This window comes from Lissotriton helveticus, chromosome 3_1 (genome assembly GCF_964261635.1).
Source record: "Lissotriton helveticus chromosome 3_1, aLisHel1.1, whole genome shotgun sequence".
Classification (NCBI taxonomy): domain Eukaryota; kingdom Metazoa; phylum Chordata; class Amphibia; order Caudata; family Salamandridae; genus Lissotriton; species Lissotriton helveticus.
This window is the reverse complement of record NC_136061.1, coordinates 1,048,706,383-1,048,724,573: the sequence shown is the minus strand read 5'-3', so window position 1 is coordinate 1,048,724,573 and position 18,191 is coordinate 1,048,706,383. Positions and strand designations below refer to the sequence as shown.

Below are 18,191 nucleotides of genomic sequence, written 5' to 3'. Positions count from 1 at the left end.
GCAAGGAGGGTTTAGATCCGACTTTAGTATGGAGCATCAAATCTTTTCATTGTTATTACCTAGCACAATACTACACTCTAGACAATCACATTTATGCCTGGTTTGTGGACTTCCAGGCACATTTAATACAGAGAATTAATGTGGTCTTTAGGGTAAACTTGAGAATCTGGTTTCACTTCCTCCAGGTTTAATTATGGGACATAGAATCAATTCAACTGGGTATCGGGGGATGTTACCACGTTCTTAAAAAGGGCTAAAGCAGGAGTGCATATTAGCATCCCAGCTTTCAGCTTTATATTTTTCTAAACTGTGCCTGTGAATTTGTAATCCATGTGCTAGAAACAAGGCTTCTTGTCCAAAGACCATCAATAACCATTTAGAGGCTCTCTTGAATTCAGATAATTTAGTAACATTGGATCAGACAGACAGAAGATTGTATGTAGCGTCAGTTGACATCATTACATTATTACGGCAATGATAATTAAAATACAATCAAAACAGACAAAACAAAAATCTAAGCACCCTGTGAGGTAATTAACATGTATGCCTGGGGGTAAAAATCTTATTACCCTTTGAGTTAATTAAAGTATGCATGCCTTGGGATGACCTTGAAGAATAATTTGAGCTCAGTAGCACTTAGTGAGGGGATTTAGTCAATTGTGCTTTAGGTAACGGAAAGTCTGGTTCACTCTAATCCTCTTTATGGTGGTTTTGCGAACAATCCCCCTGCTGAAGGTCTACTGCAATTAAATCAGTCAGAGCTTTTTTTAGGACTGCCCTGCTGATTTTGAAAACATGTAATGCCTTTGAGAAATCTATTTACAACAGGGGACTTGAAAAGAGTGGGCTGATCAGGGAGCCTGAGAAAGTCCTAAATCGCAGAAAGGTAGCCCTTAATAGTGCCCAGAGCAGAGCCCTGCTGGGCCAGAGAAAGAAGGAACAAAAGGACTTATGAAAAAGGGGCAGAAAAGGGATCCACAGACTTTGCTGTGCACCATGCCACAAATTTGTTCCACCTGCAGGTGTATACCTATTTAGTGGAGGGATGCCTGGCTGCCAGAATGATATCACAGACTTCAGGAGGCAAGTCAAATGGAATCAACTGTCGCCGCTCAATCTCCACGCATGTAGGTGGAGGATGGACAGATTCGGGTGGAGGACCGTCCCCTGCTGCTGCGACAGAAAATCCTCCTGAAGAGGCAGTTGGATTGGGGGATCCATGCTCATACTGAGTAGCTCGGGATACCAAACTTTTCAAGCCCAATCCGGGGCCACAAGAATGACTTGGGCCCGGTCACGCCTGATCTTCTTCAGCACTCTGGGTAGAAGTGGTATAGGCGGAAAGGCATACAATAGACCGCAGCTCCACTCGTGACGAAACGCGTCCCCGAGCGAGTGCCGCCATGGAAATTCCAATGCACAGAGGACAAGAACAGATGCATACTGGTAAGTAGCATTTTCCGTTTGAGGCATTTGAGCTGGAGATTACACACTGTGAATAGATTGTATAGCAGTACCCACTCTTAGCGGCGACCACCCCTATCTGTTGCAGAAGTTTTAAATAGTGTTTTGAGAACAGCCTGGCCCACATAACTTGTTGTTTAGTTTGTTGTTTGCACATCTACACAATAGTGTTTTGTGAATGTGTGCGATGAAGACCATGTAGCTGCTCTGCAGATGTCATCTGAGGGAATCTTCCCTAAAAATGCTATTGAAGCCCCTATTTTTCTTGTAGAGTGGGCTCTAGGAGGAACAGATAACGTACGTTTAGCTTTGTGGTAGCAAATTTGTATGCATTTGACAATCCATCTAGCTAACCCAGATTTTGATATAGGGTTGCCCTTGTGTGGTGGTGAGAAAGACACAAAAAGTTGTTTGGTCTTACGAAAGGGTTGTGTTCTCTCAATGTAGTATAACAATGCTCTTGACATCTAGGGTATGAAGAGCTCTTTCTGCTACTGTCTGTGGCTGCGAGAAGAAAATGGGCAGTTCCACAGATTAATTGAGGTGGAAGGGAGAAATGACTTTGGGAAGGAATTTTGGATTAGTACGGAGAACGACCTTATTATGATGCATTTGCAGGAAAGGTTGTTGAATGGTTAGTGCTTGTAGTTCACTAACTCTCCGTAGCGAAGTAATAGCTACTAGGAACGCAACCTTCCATGTTAAAAATTGTAGTTCACATTTATGTAAAGGTTCGAAGGGAGGTCCCTTTGGCCGTGTGAGAACAATATTCAAATTCCACACTGGTGAAGGTGGTACTCCGGGAGGAAATATTCTTTTGAGGCCTTCCATGAAAGCTTTAATAGCAGGCACTCTGAACAGAGATAGATGCTGTCTGTTTCGAAGATATGCTGCAATGGCAGCAAGATGCAGTCTAATAGACGTGTAGGCTAAGTTACATCTTTGGAGGTGTAGTAAGTATCCTATGATGTGTTGAATAGACACGTCTAGGGGATTAATATTTTTGTTGTGACAATATATTACAAAGCGTTTCCACTTAGCTGAATAGCATGGTCTGGTGGTTGGACGTCTAGCTTCTTTTATGACGTTCATGCAGTCAGGAGGAAGGTTAAGATATCCGAATTCTAGGATTTCAGGAGCCAGATCACAAGGTTGAGCTGAGCTGGGTCCGGGTGTCTGATCTCTCCACGGTTCTGAGTTAAAAGGCGTGGAGATAGGTATAGTTTTTGGTGCGGTACTACAGACAATTGTAGCAGTGTGGTGTACCACGGCTGTCTGGCCCACGTTGGAGCAACTAGGATGAGGGTTAGAGAATGTTGCTGTAGTTTGCGAACTACTAGTGGCATGAGTGGTAGAGGTGGAAAAGAGTACGCAAATCTGCCTGACCAGTTCATCCATATCGCATTGCCTTTGGACAATGGGTGTGAATATCTGGCGGCAAAGCTTTGTCATTTGCCGTTTTGGTGGGTGGCAAAGAGGTCTATCTGAGGTTGTCCCCACGTCTGAAAGAATGGTTGAAGAACTTGCGGATGAAGTTCCCACTCGTGGATTTGTTGTGTCTGACGACTTAACAGATCTGCTATGGTGTTTTGTACTCCTGGAACATGTTGAGCTAAGAGGAATATGTTTTGAGGTATAGCCCAACGCCATATGTTCTGTGCTAGCTGAGAGAGTTGCAGAGAGTGTGTTCCGCCCTGTTTCTGTATGTTATACATGGCTGTTATGTTGTCCGTGCGGACTAACACAGCCATGTTTGATATTGGCTTTTGGAAAGCTTTTAATGCTCGGAATATGGCTAGTAACTCCAGATGATTGATATGGAGTAACTTTTGTTGTGGTGTCCACCTGCCTTGCATGGTATGTTGCAGTAGGTGGGCTCCCGAGCCGAAGAGCGATGCGTCCGCTGTCAAGACTATCTGAGGAACTGGTTCTCGGAACGGTCGCCCTTTGGAAAGGTTTTTGGTGTTCCACCACTGCAGGGAGCGATGAGTCTGACCGTCCACCAACACTGGATCTGTTAATTGACCTTGAGCCTGGTTCCATTTGCGTGCTAAGCACTCTTGGAGAGGACGCATTTGTAGTCTTGCATGGAGCACTATAAACATGCAAGAGGCCATCATCCCTATGAGCTGCATGAACACTCATGCTGGAAGGGAGTGTTGTGGCTGAAACTTTGTGAGAAGAGCTTGCAAGCTGGCTATCCTTACCGGAGTGGGATAAGCTAGCAATGTTGTGGTGTTTAATGTAGCACCTAGGTATTGTTGTACTATGGACGGTTGCAGGTGGTACTTGGTGTGGTTTATTGTGAACCCCAAGTTGTGAAGCAGTTGGATAGTGGCATGAGTGTGTTCTACACACTGGTTGTAGGAACTAGCCTTTATGAGCCAGTCGTCCAGGTATGGGAAGACATGGATGTGCGGTCTTCTTAAATGTGCTGCCACTACTGCTAGGCACTTGGTGAATACTATTGGTGCTGTTGTGACTCTGAATGTGAGTACTTTGAATTGATAGTGCTGCCCGTCGATTACAATTCTGAGATACTTCCTGTGAGCTTTGTGAATGGGAATGTGGAAGTATGCGTCCTTGAGATCTAGAGTAGCAAGGAAGTCGTTTTGTAACAAAAGAGGAAGGACTTGTTGGAGTGTGACCATGTGAAAATGGTCTGACTGTATGTATATGTTTAGAGGTCTGAGGTCTAGAATAAGCCTTAGAGAGCAGACTTTCTTTGGGATAAGAAAGTATAGGGAGTAGACTCCCCTGTTTTGTTGGTGCAGAGGAACTGGTTCCATTGTACTTTTTTCCAGTAGGGATTTTACTTCTTGCTTTAGCAGTAATAGATGCTCTTGTAACATTGGACACTGTTTGGGTGGTATGTTTGGGGGGTAGATGTTAGTTCTAACCTGATTGAATAATTTGTCGCACCCACCTGTCTGATGTGATGTTGGTCCAGACTGGAAGGAATTGTTGTAGTCTTGCCCCCACAGTAGCGGAATGGTGTGGGGGAAGTGGAGGAAAGTCATTGGGTAGGGGTGGAGGCAGAGCGGGAGTTGTTGGTTTTGCCTCTGCCTTTGCTATTGTTACCCCTGCAACCCCCTCTTTAGTAGCCCTTAGTGAAGGTGGATTGGCTAGGGGTCTTATAGGAAGTGGAGGGGCTATCGGAGGAGTAGCCTCTTGTGTCTATATGATGAGCGGCGAAAGGAACGTCTGGGAGCTTGCAATTGCAAGGCTCACATAGATTTAGCTGTGTCGGCATCTTTTTTCATTTTCTCTAAAGATACATCGACATTAGGGCCAAATAGGTGTCTCTCATCAAATGGCTGGTTGAGGATGGAATTTTTTTACTTCAGGTTTGAAACCTGAAATACGTAGCCAGGCATGCCTATGCAAAAGGACACTGGTGTTAATTGCCCTTGAGGCAGTATCTGCGGCATCTAGGGCACAACGAATGGAAGAATTGGGGATATTTTTACCATCCTGTATTGGCCCTATTTTTATATTTATCTGGTAGATGCTGCATTATGGATTCCAGTTCATCATAATGTGCCCTGTCATATCTTGCCAGTAGAGCTTGAGTATTGGCAATGTGCCATATGTTAGCTGCCTGTGACGCTGTTCTTTTGCCGGAGGCATCAAGGACTTTAGATTCCTTATCTGGTGGTGAGGCCTCACCTGATGTTTGTGAATTGGCACGTTTAAGTGCGTTAGACACTACCAGGGAGTCTAGTAGTGCTGGGCCTCTAATGTAGACTGGATCTGTAGAGGCAGCTTTGTACTTTTTCTCAATGCGGGGGTTGAGGACTCGAGCCCTGACAGGATCTTTAAATACCTCTATTGCATGCTTAATGACCCACTTAAGCATTGGCAAAATGGAAGTGGACCTTTGTGTGGTGTCAAAAGTGTCCAATAAGAAATCTTCCTCCACAGTGCCTGCGTGCAAGTCAACCCTATGGTATTGGGCAGCCCTATGGACCAGTAGGTTAACACCTATAGTGTTCTCTGGGGGGGAAGGCCTGGAGGGATTTACGTCACCTTGAGGGACGTAAGGGACATCAGGGGTGGTACAATTATCCCATGGGTTAGGTGCCTGAGGGGGACTATTGGTCCCTACTGGGTCATGAGCACCCCCACCTGTGTCATCAGAGTCTGTATCTACATCATCATCTGGATTAGGAGATGGTGTAGGAGAATGATGTGGTGGAGGAGGTGGAGGAGGGACCCTTAATGGAGAGGTTGCAACAACTCTCTTCTTTGGAGGAGGAGGAGGAGGTGCAGGCGCCTCTAGTGGTCTCTTCTTGGAGCTAAGAGTCAGTTGGCCAGTCTTAGGATCCTTTACAAGAGTCTTTTGAGTAGGATCTGGTGTAAAAAGCTCTTCTGTGGAGGGCAGATCCTTCGGTGTCGAAGTTCTTGGTTCCAGAGGTTTTTTCGGCACCGACTCGGTAGCTGGTCTAGGGTCTTTCGGCTTAGAACTGTGACCTTTTGAAATGTCCTTGACCGGAACGTGTTTTTTCGGTTCCAGGGTTTTTTTCGGCTCCGAGGCATGGGAGTCGGGACCTTTAGGCAATTTTTTACTCCGCTCCGAGTGCGGTTTTGGCGTCGATGAGCCGGTGCCAGTCTTCGGCGCCGAGTACTTGGGTGTTGAAGCAGCGGTCGGCATGGATGAGGAAGATGGCTTCTTTTTCAGTGTCCTAGCGGATCGACACCGGGAATAGGCTGACTCGAGCCCGAGCCGCCTGAATGCTTAGTAGGCTTCTTTGCCGGCCCGAAGGCAGGGTGTGGGAAGCAGTCTCTCGGTGTGCACAGGGGCCCGAAGGTGAGGGTGTGACCGAAGCCTTTTTTGGAGGGTGTCGAGGAAGGGTCGGGCCGACGTGTGTACTTACGACCCATTGAGCTGGAGTGATGTCCTCGACGTCTGAGTCTTCGGCATCAGAGGAGCTGGCGCTTTCTTCGGCCCGCTGCTGTTCTGGCACGTCGACACCCTCCTCAAAGATGTCGTCTGGGATCGAAACTGACCAGCGAGCCATGGTTCTTCGAGCTCGTCGATCCCGAATTGTCTTCTTGGAGCGGAAAGAGGCACAAGCTGAACAGTCTCTGGCCTCGTGCTCCGGTGAGAGGCAAAGATTGCACACCTCATGGAGATCCGTGGGGGGAACTTCGACCCACATCGAGGACACTTCTTGACTGGCGTCCTTTCCATGAGCCAGAAGATGAGGCCTAGGAAGGCTCGAAGGCCTTCTTCGGCGACCGGAATCAAAGACTTCAAAATTATCAAAAGGAAATGGGAACGCGTTCGAGACAATACTGTCGGAAACGGGTGAGGGATTGCGCGCCGAACAAAAATTTGGTTCCGGTGCACAGAAAACACATCCGAGCCCGGTGGCGGAAAAAACAATCTGAGGATGGAGCCGATGCCCATGCGCAATGTGGTCCAAAGGAGGAGTCACCTATCGCGTGACTTCCAAAGAACTTTTCAGGACAAAAATAACTGCAAACATCCGGGCCCAACACGAGGTGACGATCTATGCACAGTGTGTAATCTGCAGCTCATATGCCTCGAACATGTATTAATCTTTAACGCTGCTTTTGTTAAAACCGGTATGGTTTGGAATTTGCAATGAAAACAGGATGGTGAGACCCTCATGCCATCTATGCTAACCAATCAGGTACAAGCTTTACTGAAAAATGCAACATTAATAGTGTCTTCTGCCAAGAATTAGAGTATAATAAATGACCTCTTAGGAGGCGTGGTTGGCTCTTAGGCTTTAGGGGGGGCGTGTGAGCGGTTGAGAGGGATCAGATTAGAGCAGACATCATATGGGTTAGGTACGAGAAACATCGTGGGAGGAGATTTCTGCAACCTGTGAGGAGATTGCATCCGAGGAGAGGTGGGGGCTTTCTTGCTCACATTTTTTTCAGAGAAGTCCTTGCACGTCATATTTTTGGCAAGGCAGATCACATTCCTCTGTGGACTTGTGAAGGGTGGGCTGTCTTACTCCTAAACACAGACAGGCAGATTGACGAGACGAGGGCAGAGAGAGCAACAGATCGAAAGGGTTTTTTAGATTTAGATGCTAAAACTCTAAATTTATGCTTTGACTAATTAATTAGTTTTGAAAAGATGTATTTGTCTTATGCATTTATTTCTCTTTATGGGAGATTTTGCCAACTATTAATTATTGATTAGCCTTGCAAGACTCACTCTTTTTCTTAGAAACTCTTTAAGAGTTTTGACTGACATTTGCGCCACATTTTCTTTTCTACATGTGATGCTTTTATATGCAGCTTGTAATATGTTCTGTATTAATGCTATTTTTCCTAATTTTCAATTCTGTAACCTGATTGATATTTGACTAATGAATAAAGGGTCAGAAAAAAATCATTTTTAACTAGAAAATTAAACCCTTTAAAATACTTAGCAACTCTTTTTATTTGGCTTAAATATTATTTGTATTTTTGATTTTTCATGTTTATGTAAGGTCTCCTGAAGGTAATACATGGTGTCAAGGGCCCAAACACCTTTTCAGCGGTAAAATAGAGGTTGATGAGGTTATGCATTGAGAAATTAGCGTGAAATTACCGCAGGATCACCGGTCACTCAACCCCCCTCAGGACTGGGACCTTGAACGACGCATAGCAGACTCCCAGGCCTCCACCAACTTTCGGGACAGCTCACGCAAAGTTTTCAGAGCCATGGCCTGGCATTCGTGGCACGACTCGGAGTCGTGGTCGCGCTCCAGGCAGTAGAGACACTCACGGTGCGGGTCCGTCACTGACATCGTGCGGAACAAGCCGCGCAAGACTTAAAACCGGGTATCCCTATACACCAGGTGTTGAAGAATCGAAAAAACAGAGACAAAAGTTCACAAAATAACTCAGTCAAAAAGTGACTGGGGGTACCGCTCTCTCCGGTACTGCGCTTGTTGGCGTGGAACAAGAAAGAACTGACGTCAGCGTGTGTGTGCGCGTCTAAGTAGCACCAACAACGTCATCTCGGCGACTAAGATTCCAACGACGCAAGCGGAGCCGCACGACAAAGCCTACCGACGCGCAGGGGTACTGTTTTTTTTTTTTCGTTTTTTTTTTTAACGAACCTTTATTTGTAGCAAATCAGAGTACAGAGATGGACCTACAACCATCTCGGCCGGCCGCTAGTAAAGTCAAAGCATTGCAAGCGATAAGCATTGTGGCAACAATTCAAGACACAGGATAATACAGTAACAGTACAGAATTCGGATGCAGCATAGCAGCTCGAGTAAGGATATGAAAGGTTCATTTTACTAATAAGGAGCAAAAAGAAGCGTCACGCAGTCACACGCATTCCCACGATAGTGCGCAAATCAGGATAGATGAAACAGTGTCTATGCGATGGGGGGGGCCCCAGGGGACAAAATATACATAACAGGAGAAGCAAAGGCACAGCCCCAGCATACAACAGGTCCAAACCCACCCTTCAGCGCCATACACACCGCAAGAAACACAGGCAACGACGACAACTGAGAAGAAGAAAGACTAAAGGGCCATAGTAACGAACACAAACATACGCCCCGCCCGCAACCCCCCACCCTGCACACCCGCAGAAGGTCATGGCCTACCCCCCAGCCGCGTGCCTGTCGCCCTAATAGAACCCGAAATATAGAAAGATAGAAAAGAAGGAAAACGAAAAGAAAAAGAGAAATGGAGGAGGACCCCCAGTGCGCCGCTCGGCCCCGCCCTGCACCCCAACACTACGAAAATCCCAAAAAGGAGACAATACCACAAGGAAGATCAATAGAGCCTGGGCACAGGAACAAAGAAATAGCAATCACAGATATCCACGACACCGCCCGTCAATAATAAAGCAAATAGATGACAGGCCACCTCAGCCCTGACCCTGTCTGATAAGAACACTGCCTGAAGTTCTATCAATAAGCAATGGGAAGCACAGTCCCGAAGGTCCGAACAGGATAGGTGGGCCCGGTCAGAACAAGTCCATAAAAAAACATAAGAATTCAAAGCGACCCAAATACAGACAGTAAAGATAAGGCAACCACAACGCCGGTCCCATGAACTTCCAAAAGCTGACACAAAAGAACAGCATCCAGGAGGAGAAAGTCAAACAGTCCGGCCATGGCCGCGAAACCCCGGGGCCAGTCCAAGAAGGAAAACAGCGCTCCACTCCCAGTCGCCAGTCAAACATGCGTCCCAAGGATAAAGTCATACACGCAATCAAGACGGCCAGCACGGGCAAAGAAGTCCGGGCTCCAAGCGGCCCGAGGAGCCTCAGAGGAACCAAAACCTTCCCCACAGAGGCAGTAGCATGGTCAGCGGCCGACTCCCGGAGTAGAACCATGGTCGTCATAGGCAGCGAAACAGCAATGGCATCCAGTCTTGTACCCAGGACCCGGGCGTAGCAATCAACAGTCTCCTGCAAAGCCGTCAAGGCAGCCAACACATCACGGGGTGTGAACTCCGTCGTGCGATGCGGGCATCCCTGTCCCATCTCTGCAACAGCCGCCCGGCCCGGACGTGAGCCGCGAAGAAAGGCGCCAGCCGCCATCTTGAGCCGATCGGCGCCGGTCCCCTGCACAGACCCAGGGAGCAGGCCGCACCGTGAGAACACCGCAGGATGCATCTCCAGGACAAACAAATTGTGGGGCAGGGTCCAGAAAGGAGAGCCACCAAAAGAAAAGGCTAAAGTCCCGCCGGGCCCCGGGAGTCGCCCACCTATATCAGAGCGATCTCCGGTTATGCCTGGGCAACAAACGTTGGGGAGGGGGCAGGAGTCAAGCGCCCCCTCCGATCCCATGTCGCCACTCTGTCCCACGAGGGTCCACGTCGATCAGGTCGTGCCGTTACCGCTGGCAGCGGTCGTTCATAACATCGGCCCCCACCGGCGAGGCGCCACTCCACCCTCGACGGCCGTCGATGCTGCGGCCGAGTTCGGAGGCCCCGCCTAATCAACGCCCCGGTCCCACCATCGCACGGGCTGCAAAGCAGACGGGGAGATTTCCCAGGATCGGCGGCACGTAGACACTCCGGAAGCAGATGGTAGGTGTTCGCTTTCTCTCCGTAGGCAAAGGAGGGCACTTTGGGTCAGGATATTCGGCAGGATAGTCGTGTGGGGCGAAGGGGCTCGCGGAGCCGAGCGACTATGCAGCCATTTCAGATGGCTGCTTGGCTCCTCCCCCCGCAGGGGTACTGTTGACGAAAACTTTACGGATCTAGTCTGACGCCTGGGGGTAGTTCTAAGATAAAGAATCTATCACTAACGTGTTTCTTTCACATATGTAGTTTGCGAATAAGTCAGTGTTGAGTGCCTTTAATATATTACCTTACCTAAGGACTACACCCTTATCTCATTTGGTCTCTCCATGGTAGTAGTTCATGTCTCCTTGAGACAGTAGCTAATTTTCACAGATTTGAGGTGCAAGGCTGGAATTCTCCACTTCCTTGGCAAATGGGTCCCAGGTGATTAATTTGAACTGTTTTGTGTAGTTGTGGTCACTCTGTTGTGACCCAAGATTTACATGCTAGTATGTTCGTCTCCGTTCCATAAGGATTACACTCCCTCCCATGCAACCAATTAAGATAAAAAAGGGACATTAGTGATTAGTGGTCACTGGCAGACTGTTAACAAGTGCTCCTCTTTGAAGAAGTAGAGGAAGGAGATGAGGATGTTGCTGTTTCTTGGCCAATAGCTCCACCCGGCAGTCTCAATGTGAATTATGGACTAAGGCTCTCCAAGTAGGGGTTTTGAGCAGACTTAATTCATGAAATTGCAGCATATCACAGTTTGACTATTGTCAATTTAGACCTAGACCAGTACAGCAAGATCATAATCAACCCTGAAGTTGTTTTCTCGAAATACCAGAGATCTGCAGGAAGCTGGTTATTGGTCTGAAGATTTATGGCAGCTGCACATTTTCCATGCTGTCAATTTTGTTTCTAGGGCAGAGATGTAGAAGCATAGAGAGCCCAAAACCTGCCCTGCCTAGATCTTCTGCAGTCTTTGACTGTTTATGGGGCGGAGGCAGGGAGGAAATATATCAATTTGGGTTCCCAAGTGGCTTTTGAGATGAAGGACACTATTCATACTTTCCTAGACATATTAAAGGAACACAGATCACGTCAGGTACTGATACTTGGCAGCTTAAGCAGTAAGGATAGGGTGCATTACGGAAACCTTTATTTGCCTTTTTTACTCCTATTTCCTGAAGCAAAGGGGGTTGCCTCGGTGGTTGGTCAATTTGAGTTTTTCTGGGTCCTAACTTTATTTTTGTAAATTAGGGACATTTGTCCCAGGCACAAGGGCAGAAAGAGTGGATAATCATCATTTGCTGGTCCCAGGCAAGCCTCTCTGATGTCCCTTCTTTTGACTGATCAGCCCTGGTCCTAATCAAAATCACCATCAAGGATACTTTAAGGTCTTCTGCATGAGCTCTAGAGGGTCTAAGGGAGGGATGCTCTCTTTTCTCCTTAAAGAGACAGTGGCAACTGGCCACTCTGGAATTCATCAAAGGATTTCTTCCTTTTTTCAGATATTCTTTTTGTCTTATGGTCTGTATCGGAGTCATTTTATTCTGTAATACAAGCTCTTTATCATTCAGGGTTTCCAAAGTTGGTTACTTTCACAATGTATTCTGGTGCAAGTCTCCTCAGTCTGTGTTGGACATTGGGACTGATACCTTAATTTCTCCTGTCGAGTACTTAGTAAGATACAGTGGATGGTATCACCAGGTCTCAAAATTAATATGGCCTTCAACAATTTTTATTTGTGGATTATATGTGCTAATGCATAATAAACTGTTTGTGTATTATCCTTGCTACACTCCAGTCTTTCAGGTACAGTATCCTTGACTCCGATTGTCAGATTCTGCTTGGATATTGAACAGGAGTTGCCTATAGTTTTGACCATTATAACAAAAATGGTTGGGAAATTGAAGAGAGTTTTAAAAAGGAGATGAGAACAGTCGGAGGAAGAGCACCGCTAAGACTAATGAAGATTGCTAGTAAGAATTAAGCTGGAAAAAAACAGACAGGAATGACTGACTGTGATATATGTTTTTCCCATATCTCAAGGGTGGCTAGTGAGGGAGCAGGAAAGGGAAAATGGGATAGGGAGTAGTGAAATAGTCCAGGTTTCATAAATTGGCTAGACCAAGATATTAAAAATGTTTTGGTTGCCTTTAAGATACCCTAGCAGCAACAAGCTAGGTTTTTCAATATACCTTTAATTTCAGACTTGTGTACCACTTCACTAAAGAACAAGTTGCTTACGTTTAGTAATGCTATTTCAAGTTGATATTGTACCTAACTGCATATTCCTCACCTTTGAATATTCAGAGGCACCAGACTGGATCTGGGGAATTCTTTAGCAATGCTCCTGAGCCCTGAAAGTTTCTTCTGTGATGACTCAGAACAACCCCAGAAGAAACTGAGCAGAACTGCATATAAGCGCGACTTTCTTCTTGGCCAGCGCATAACAAATGTTAGTGCAGGGGACTATCTATCTTGATAGAGTACTTTATTTCACCACGTTTTTTCCTTTATTTGCTACAAAGAATCCTATGAAGACCTGATCATCCACAAAATGGACTTCTGTGTAGTCAATGTGTACAGTCAAAGCAGCTTTATGGCCAGGCAGATGGAGCTTCACTTTTTTGGAAAGGTGAGTGAAGGGGGAAGAAATAAAAATCAATGGCAGAGCGATAGTTTGGCTGATATAAAGACGTTTCACTGCCTTGGATAAGAAGGCTCACTGGGTCCTTGGCACCAAAATGTCTGGGAAGAAGGGGGTACAAGGCACTTGCACCTAGAGAGCCTGCTGTTTACTAATGCAAAGAGCAGAGGAGATAGCAATCTGAAAAACTGTTTGGAGCGTCAGTAGTGGCAGCAAACAGTGGTTCATCGGCTCAAAAGGCCTGCACATAAGGAATACGTTCAACTCCCACTGTGGCTTGACTAACCATGTCTGAGAGTCAGAACTTTTGCATGTAAATAGAAAGGGTTAATAAGATAAACATAAAAAAGCCAAAAGGGCTGATATATAACCCTAATTCTTCCTGCAAGCTCTTACGAGGTCAACTATAGAACAAATAATAATAATGCATCTAAAGGTTTGACCTGGAGAATGTTGGTATGATGATCGCCAATGAAAGGCAACACATTTCTCCCATTGTCCAGCATACACTGTGTGTGACAAATTGCATAGGACTGCAAAGAGGACAGTGGCTACTGAGGCCAGTTGATCGACCACATTTTACCGCTGCCACTCAATCTCCACACATGAACGTGTAGATTGCAGAGATTCAGGAAGGACCCTCCTCTGTTGCTGAGTCAGGAGGTCCTCACAAAGCTGTCTCTGGACCGGATGGGAAGTGCTAATGCCCAGGAGCTCTGGCCATCATACCCTGGTGGCCCAGTCTGGGTCAAAATTAAATTACTGTATCGGGCTGTGCTGATTTTCCTCAACACTTGAGACAAGAGAAGTAGCAGTCAGTAAGCGTACAGAAAATCTATGTCCCATTGCAGTCAATTCAACTCTCAGAGCTTTTCTGGAGAAACTCCAATGCATAGTAGTTTTGACACTATGAAATTCTAGATTGTGGCAGAGAGATTTAACTAGGAGATCCCTACTGATCGAAGAAGACCCTTACCACCTTCTAATGGAGATGCCACTTGTGATCTGCCAGCCATCTGCTCAGCTTGTCTGCTCTGGTATTCCGAGAACTTGCTAAATAGTTGGCTACAAGAACTATGTTCTGCTGGTCTGCCACCTCCAGAGACATATGGCCTCCTGGCAAAGGACTCATGACCCCCATCCCCTTTCCTGTTGCAGCATCATAGGGCGGTTGTGGTGTCAGTGAGGACATGCACCATCTGCACATTGATAAATGGCAGGATGGTTTTTAGGGACAGAGGGATCGCATGAAGCTCCAGAAAACTGATATAGAGCTGTCTCACAGCCAGAAACTAGAGGACTCTGATGACCACTTCCTTCATGTGACTCCCTGCACACGCACCAACCCTGCAGTGTTGCATTAGTTATAATCGCAAAAACTGGGTGGGGAAAGGAGAGTGGCCTGCCGCGTATCAGGTTGGTGCATGTCTGCCACTGCGGAAGATCCTCTGAGGTCTTCCAGGACAACCAGCCATATCTCGCTGGCCATGTCCCATAAGATAATGGGTGTACCTGATAAGGAAGCACACTGCATTCTAGGATGATAAAACGAGAGCCTCACTGAATGGCAATAATGGCTCAGAAGAAGCTGAACATTGATGAAAGATATCAGTTAACAAAACTGCATTACTTTCAAAAGTTTGGCAACTGTAAGTCTAGCACTTCTGATGCCTTTTGCCCTACTACTGTGAAAGAAGCACTTTCTTCTATTAGCTGCCCAGGTGGCAAGTCCAGAAGTGTCTCTGACGATGTTTCCAGCGCAGTATCATTTTCTAAAACCCATCAACTGTCTAGTGCAGCAGAAGTAGGCTGTCTGCCTACTCTTCATCATCTATGTTAGAGAGAACGTTAGGCATACTTTGAATTGCTTCCGAGTTGGATCCAAACAAGGCCTCTAGTTTCTGATAGTACTGGCACTGAGGCAGATGCGAAGTTTATAGTCTGGCCACATTATGATTACCTGTGGTTTGTACTCTCATGGCGTAACATGGGCCTTGAGGGGGCCGATGACAGTTTGGGGTAGGAGACCAGTGCGGGAGGTGGGTAATTAGCTGGCACTAATGGAATCTACATCAACACTGGCACAAAAGGGACTAGCATTAGCCCAGAGCCATGAGTGGTAGCCTGACCCAGCAATGATACCGGTATGGAAGCAGGTCACAAGAAGTAAGTTGACAAGACAAGGCCCACAAACAGAAGTCCAAATTGAGCCCCCCTGGGGCCCCATGAGGCCAGAAGGAGTTGGGAGTTGGAGTATAAACATACTACAAGGCTGCCATTTGCTGTGGGGTAGATGAAAACCTTGGAAATTCCGGGCATGAAGGGATACATCGCTTGTGGGTATTTATCTTTTGATTGATGCTCTCTCACCTTCTCAACTGATTCTGAGTAGCAGGATGGGTGGAGTCCGGTTTCCCTTTCTTGCACTTAAGGCATGTTGGACTTTAACTTACCAGTATAGCAGGAAAGGAAACTTGTCCAGGACCATTTTCTACAACAAGATCACGAGTGGCGCAGTAACTTGGAGCTGGAGCGTTACTTATGATACAGGCTCTTATGTTTAGCGATGTAGAGTTTCACCTACCGCTTTCAGAACCCCTTCTAGGACATAAGGTACATTTATTGCACAATTTCAAGCTGTTTCCAAAGCCCAAGAAACAAAGACACAACCCTTGCGCGTCCATGACGAACATCTGCTTCTTGAAGTAGCTCCACAGCTTGAACACCGTTTTTTTTTGGAGGAGACATCTTTCCTGGCACTCTAAGGAACATTTTGGAGTTGTTGGAAAACTGAAATGGTTAGCAGCCTAGCTCCAGAAACTGGTCTATGGGCTTGGAAAGAAAGGAAATGAGATCAGCACAAGGGTGGTACTTTTGTGGCTCTGCTCCAGGGTAGTATAGAGTTACAATGCAACACCCATCGGCATGCAGGAACTAAGCTGGATTATCTCGATTCAGTCTGGATATTCTAAAGGTGAAGAATAAGTGGTTAGAAGTATCCATCAGAAATAAAAATTAAATTCTGTGGAAAAAGAAAAATGTCTACATGATGTAATAATTTTCAAAGTACAAGTGTGGCAAAATCTGATTTTCCATTGGCTAAATAAATCTGTAATAACTTTTGAAGCATAAAACAATCCACAAATGTATGCAGCGTTAAGTAAATACACCAAATTATCATTTTGCAGAATTAACAAAAACAAAAAGACTTCATCTCAACACTTTTCAATTATTTTGCAGGACGTAATTGTACAGGATTAGCATTTTGTGGATTAAGTTTTTATCAAATAAATGAACGTTTTTTTGATTTGATTGCTAAAAAAGAAAAACCTACAAATTTGCTTTTGTAATAGAATTTTATAAACAAACTGGTTTTCTGTAGGGCTCATAGACTGACAAGTGAACCTGAACAAGGCAAAGAAATCTGAACTTCACTCTATGCCATAGATACATTTATACTTCTAGACCCATATTTTACAGGATACAATCTCATTTTCCAGTTTTCAAAGCTTACAACATACCTTATCAATATCCTGCAGTATCACGGTCGCTATTCGGTCCATGAGAGGAATGCACAAGTTATTAGATCTGGTGAGAAACACGGATACTTCTACCACATTCTTCCACGTAATTTGGTCAATCAGACGTTGAAAAGTTTGCAATGTTTCTTTCAGAAGTATTTCTTCAAGCCAATCTCCTGATACATACTTCAGTTCTTCTAAGAGCAGGTCCAAGCTGCCTATTTTCTTAATTCGCTCATATGCACAGTTGTTCAGTCTTTGTAGAAGCTTACCGTACTCGCCAGATGTGTTCGGTCGTTGGGGATGATCATGTCGAACCCATTTAATGATCGCTGTGGCAAAGGCGTTTAAGTCACTTAGGTTACTCTGTGGCAAAACAGTGTGTACCTTGGAAACCACTGTTTCATCCACACGCGAAGAAGGAAGCATGGAAAGGACACGCACCAGCATAGACACATCACTGGGAACAAAATTCACCTCCAAACACCTGAAAGCAAAAGACGTCTTTCAAAATCTATCCTAATACATTTATTAATTAAATAAAAGACAATATTGTCTCCACATGTCCACATAAACCATACCACTACCTGCGCACAAATTAGTGCTGGAGTGTTAGTGCATGCAATTGGAAAATGCAATCTGGTTACCTCACAAGGCACAGCAATAACCCTTTGCCTGTCTGATGTAGATGATCTAAACACAATGTTAAGTTACACTTTTTACATTACTCAAGGGTAGGATTGTGAACTTCCTACCTTCACAAAGACACGCACACATACACAGGCTGTTGTTGATTAACCTCTTATGATAGCTATGTTGCCTACTGGACAATAAACCAACAACAAAATGTGCGCAGGGAACTTGATCCCTTTTACTAAAAGTTCAAGGTATCGTGATAATGTGCCTATAAAGTTGAAATGTAAGCAAATGTGGTTTCCAAGATACCATATCCTGCTGAGTCACACAAGTAAATGTATGTCAAAAGTCAATGTGTAGAAAAGAAGGCAACTTAAGAAACGTATGCATGTAAAATGGCAGTTTCTCCCTGGGCCTAAACCAGCCATATGGCACTTTCCTTATCATCCTCAGTAGATTAAGAAAAGAGCTGGCTGAACAATTCACTCACTAGTTTAGTGATGTCTAATTATGGTTCCCAATTACTTGAATGCGGACTGCGGTTTGAGGGGAGGGTCATGCCGTACAGGTATGCTACAGTTGCATACCAGCAGCCAATGTTCCTGCTAATGACAAGATCAGACTTGAATTAAGTTTGAGGAATTAAATTTCTGAAAATTCCATCCATAAGTCATCTAACACAGAAAGATTATAAACATCTCAACACTGCGCCTAATTCTTCTTGATAGCAGATAAGCATACCATGCTCAACGTTGTCAAAAGCATTCTTATGCGCTTCTTATTGACCCATATCCATAATCAACGTAGAGGTCAAGTTACTTGCGAACCAGCTACTCTCATGCAGTGACCCCCCTTCAAAATGCCCTTGCTCTTTCTACTCATTCAACTGGAACTTTGCTATACTCACAAGAATG

The 18,191-nt window shown here is 45.5% G+C and overlaps 1 protein-coding gene across 2 annotated transcripts in view; it reads right to left on the bottom strand.

Annotated features, from left to right (window-relative positions):
• The window catches only part of FASTKD1 (FAST kinase domains 1), a 253,793-nt gene that overhangs the window by 101,395 nt on the left and 134,207 nt on the right, over positions 1-18,191 (bottom strand). For both annotated transcript variants that reach the window (XM_078681609.1, XM_078681610.1), the window contains one exon: positions 16,642-17,128. In XM_078681609.1, coding sequence (XP_078537735.1) covers positions 16,642-17,128 — 487 coding nt within the window. The remainder of the gene's footprint in view (positions 1-16,641; positions 17,129-18,191) is intronic.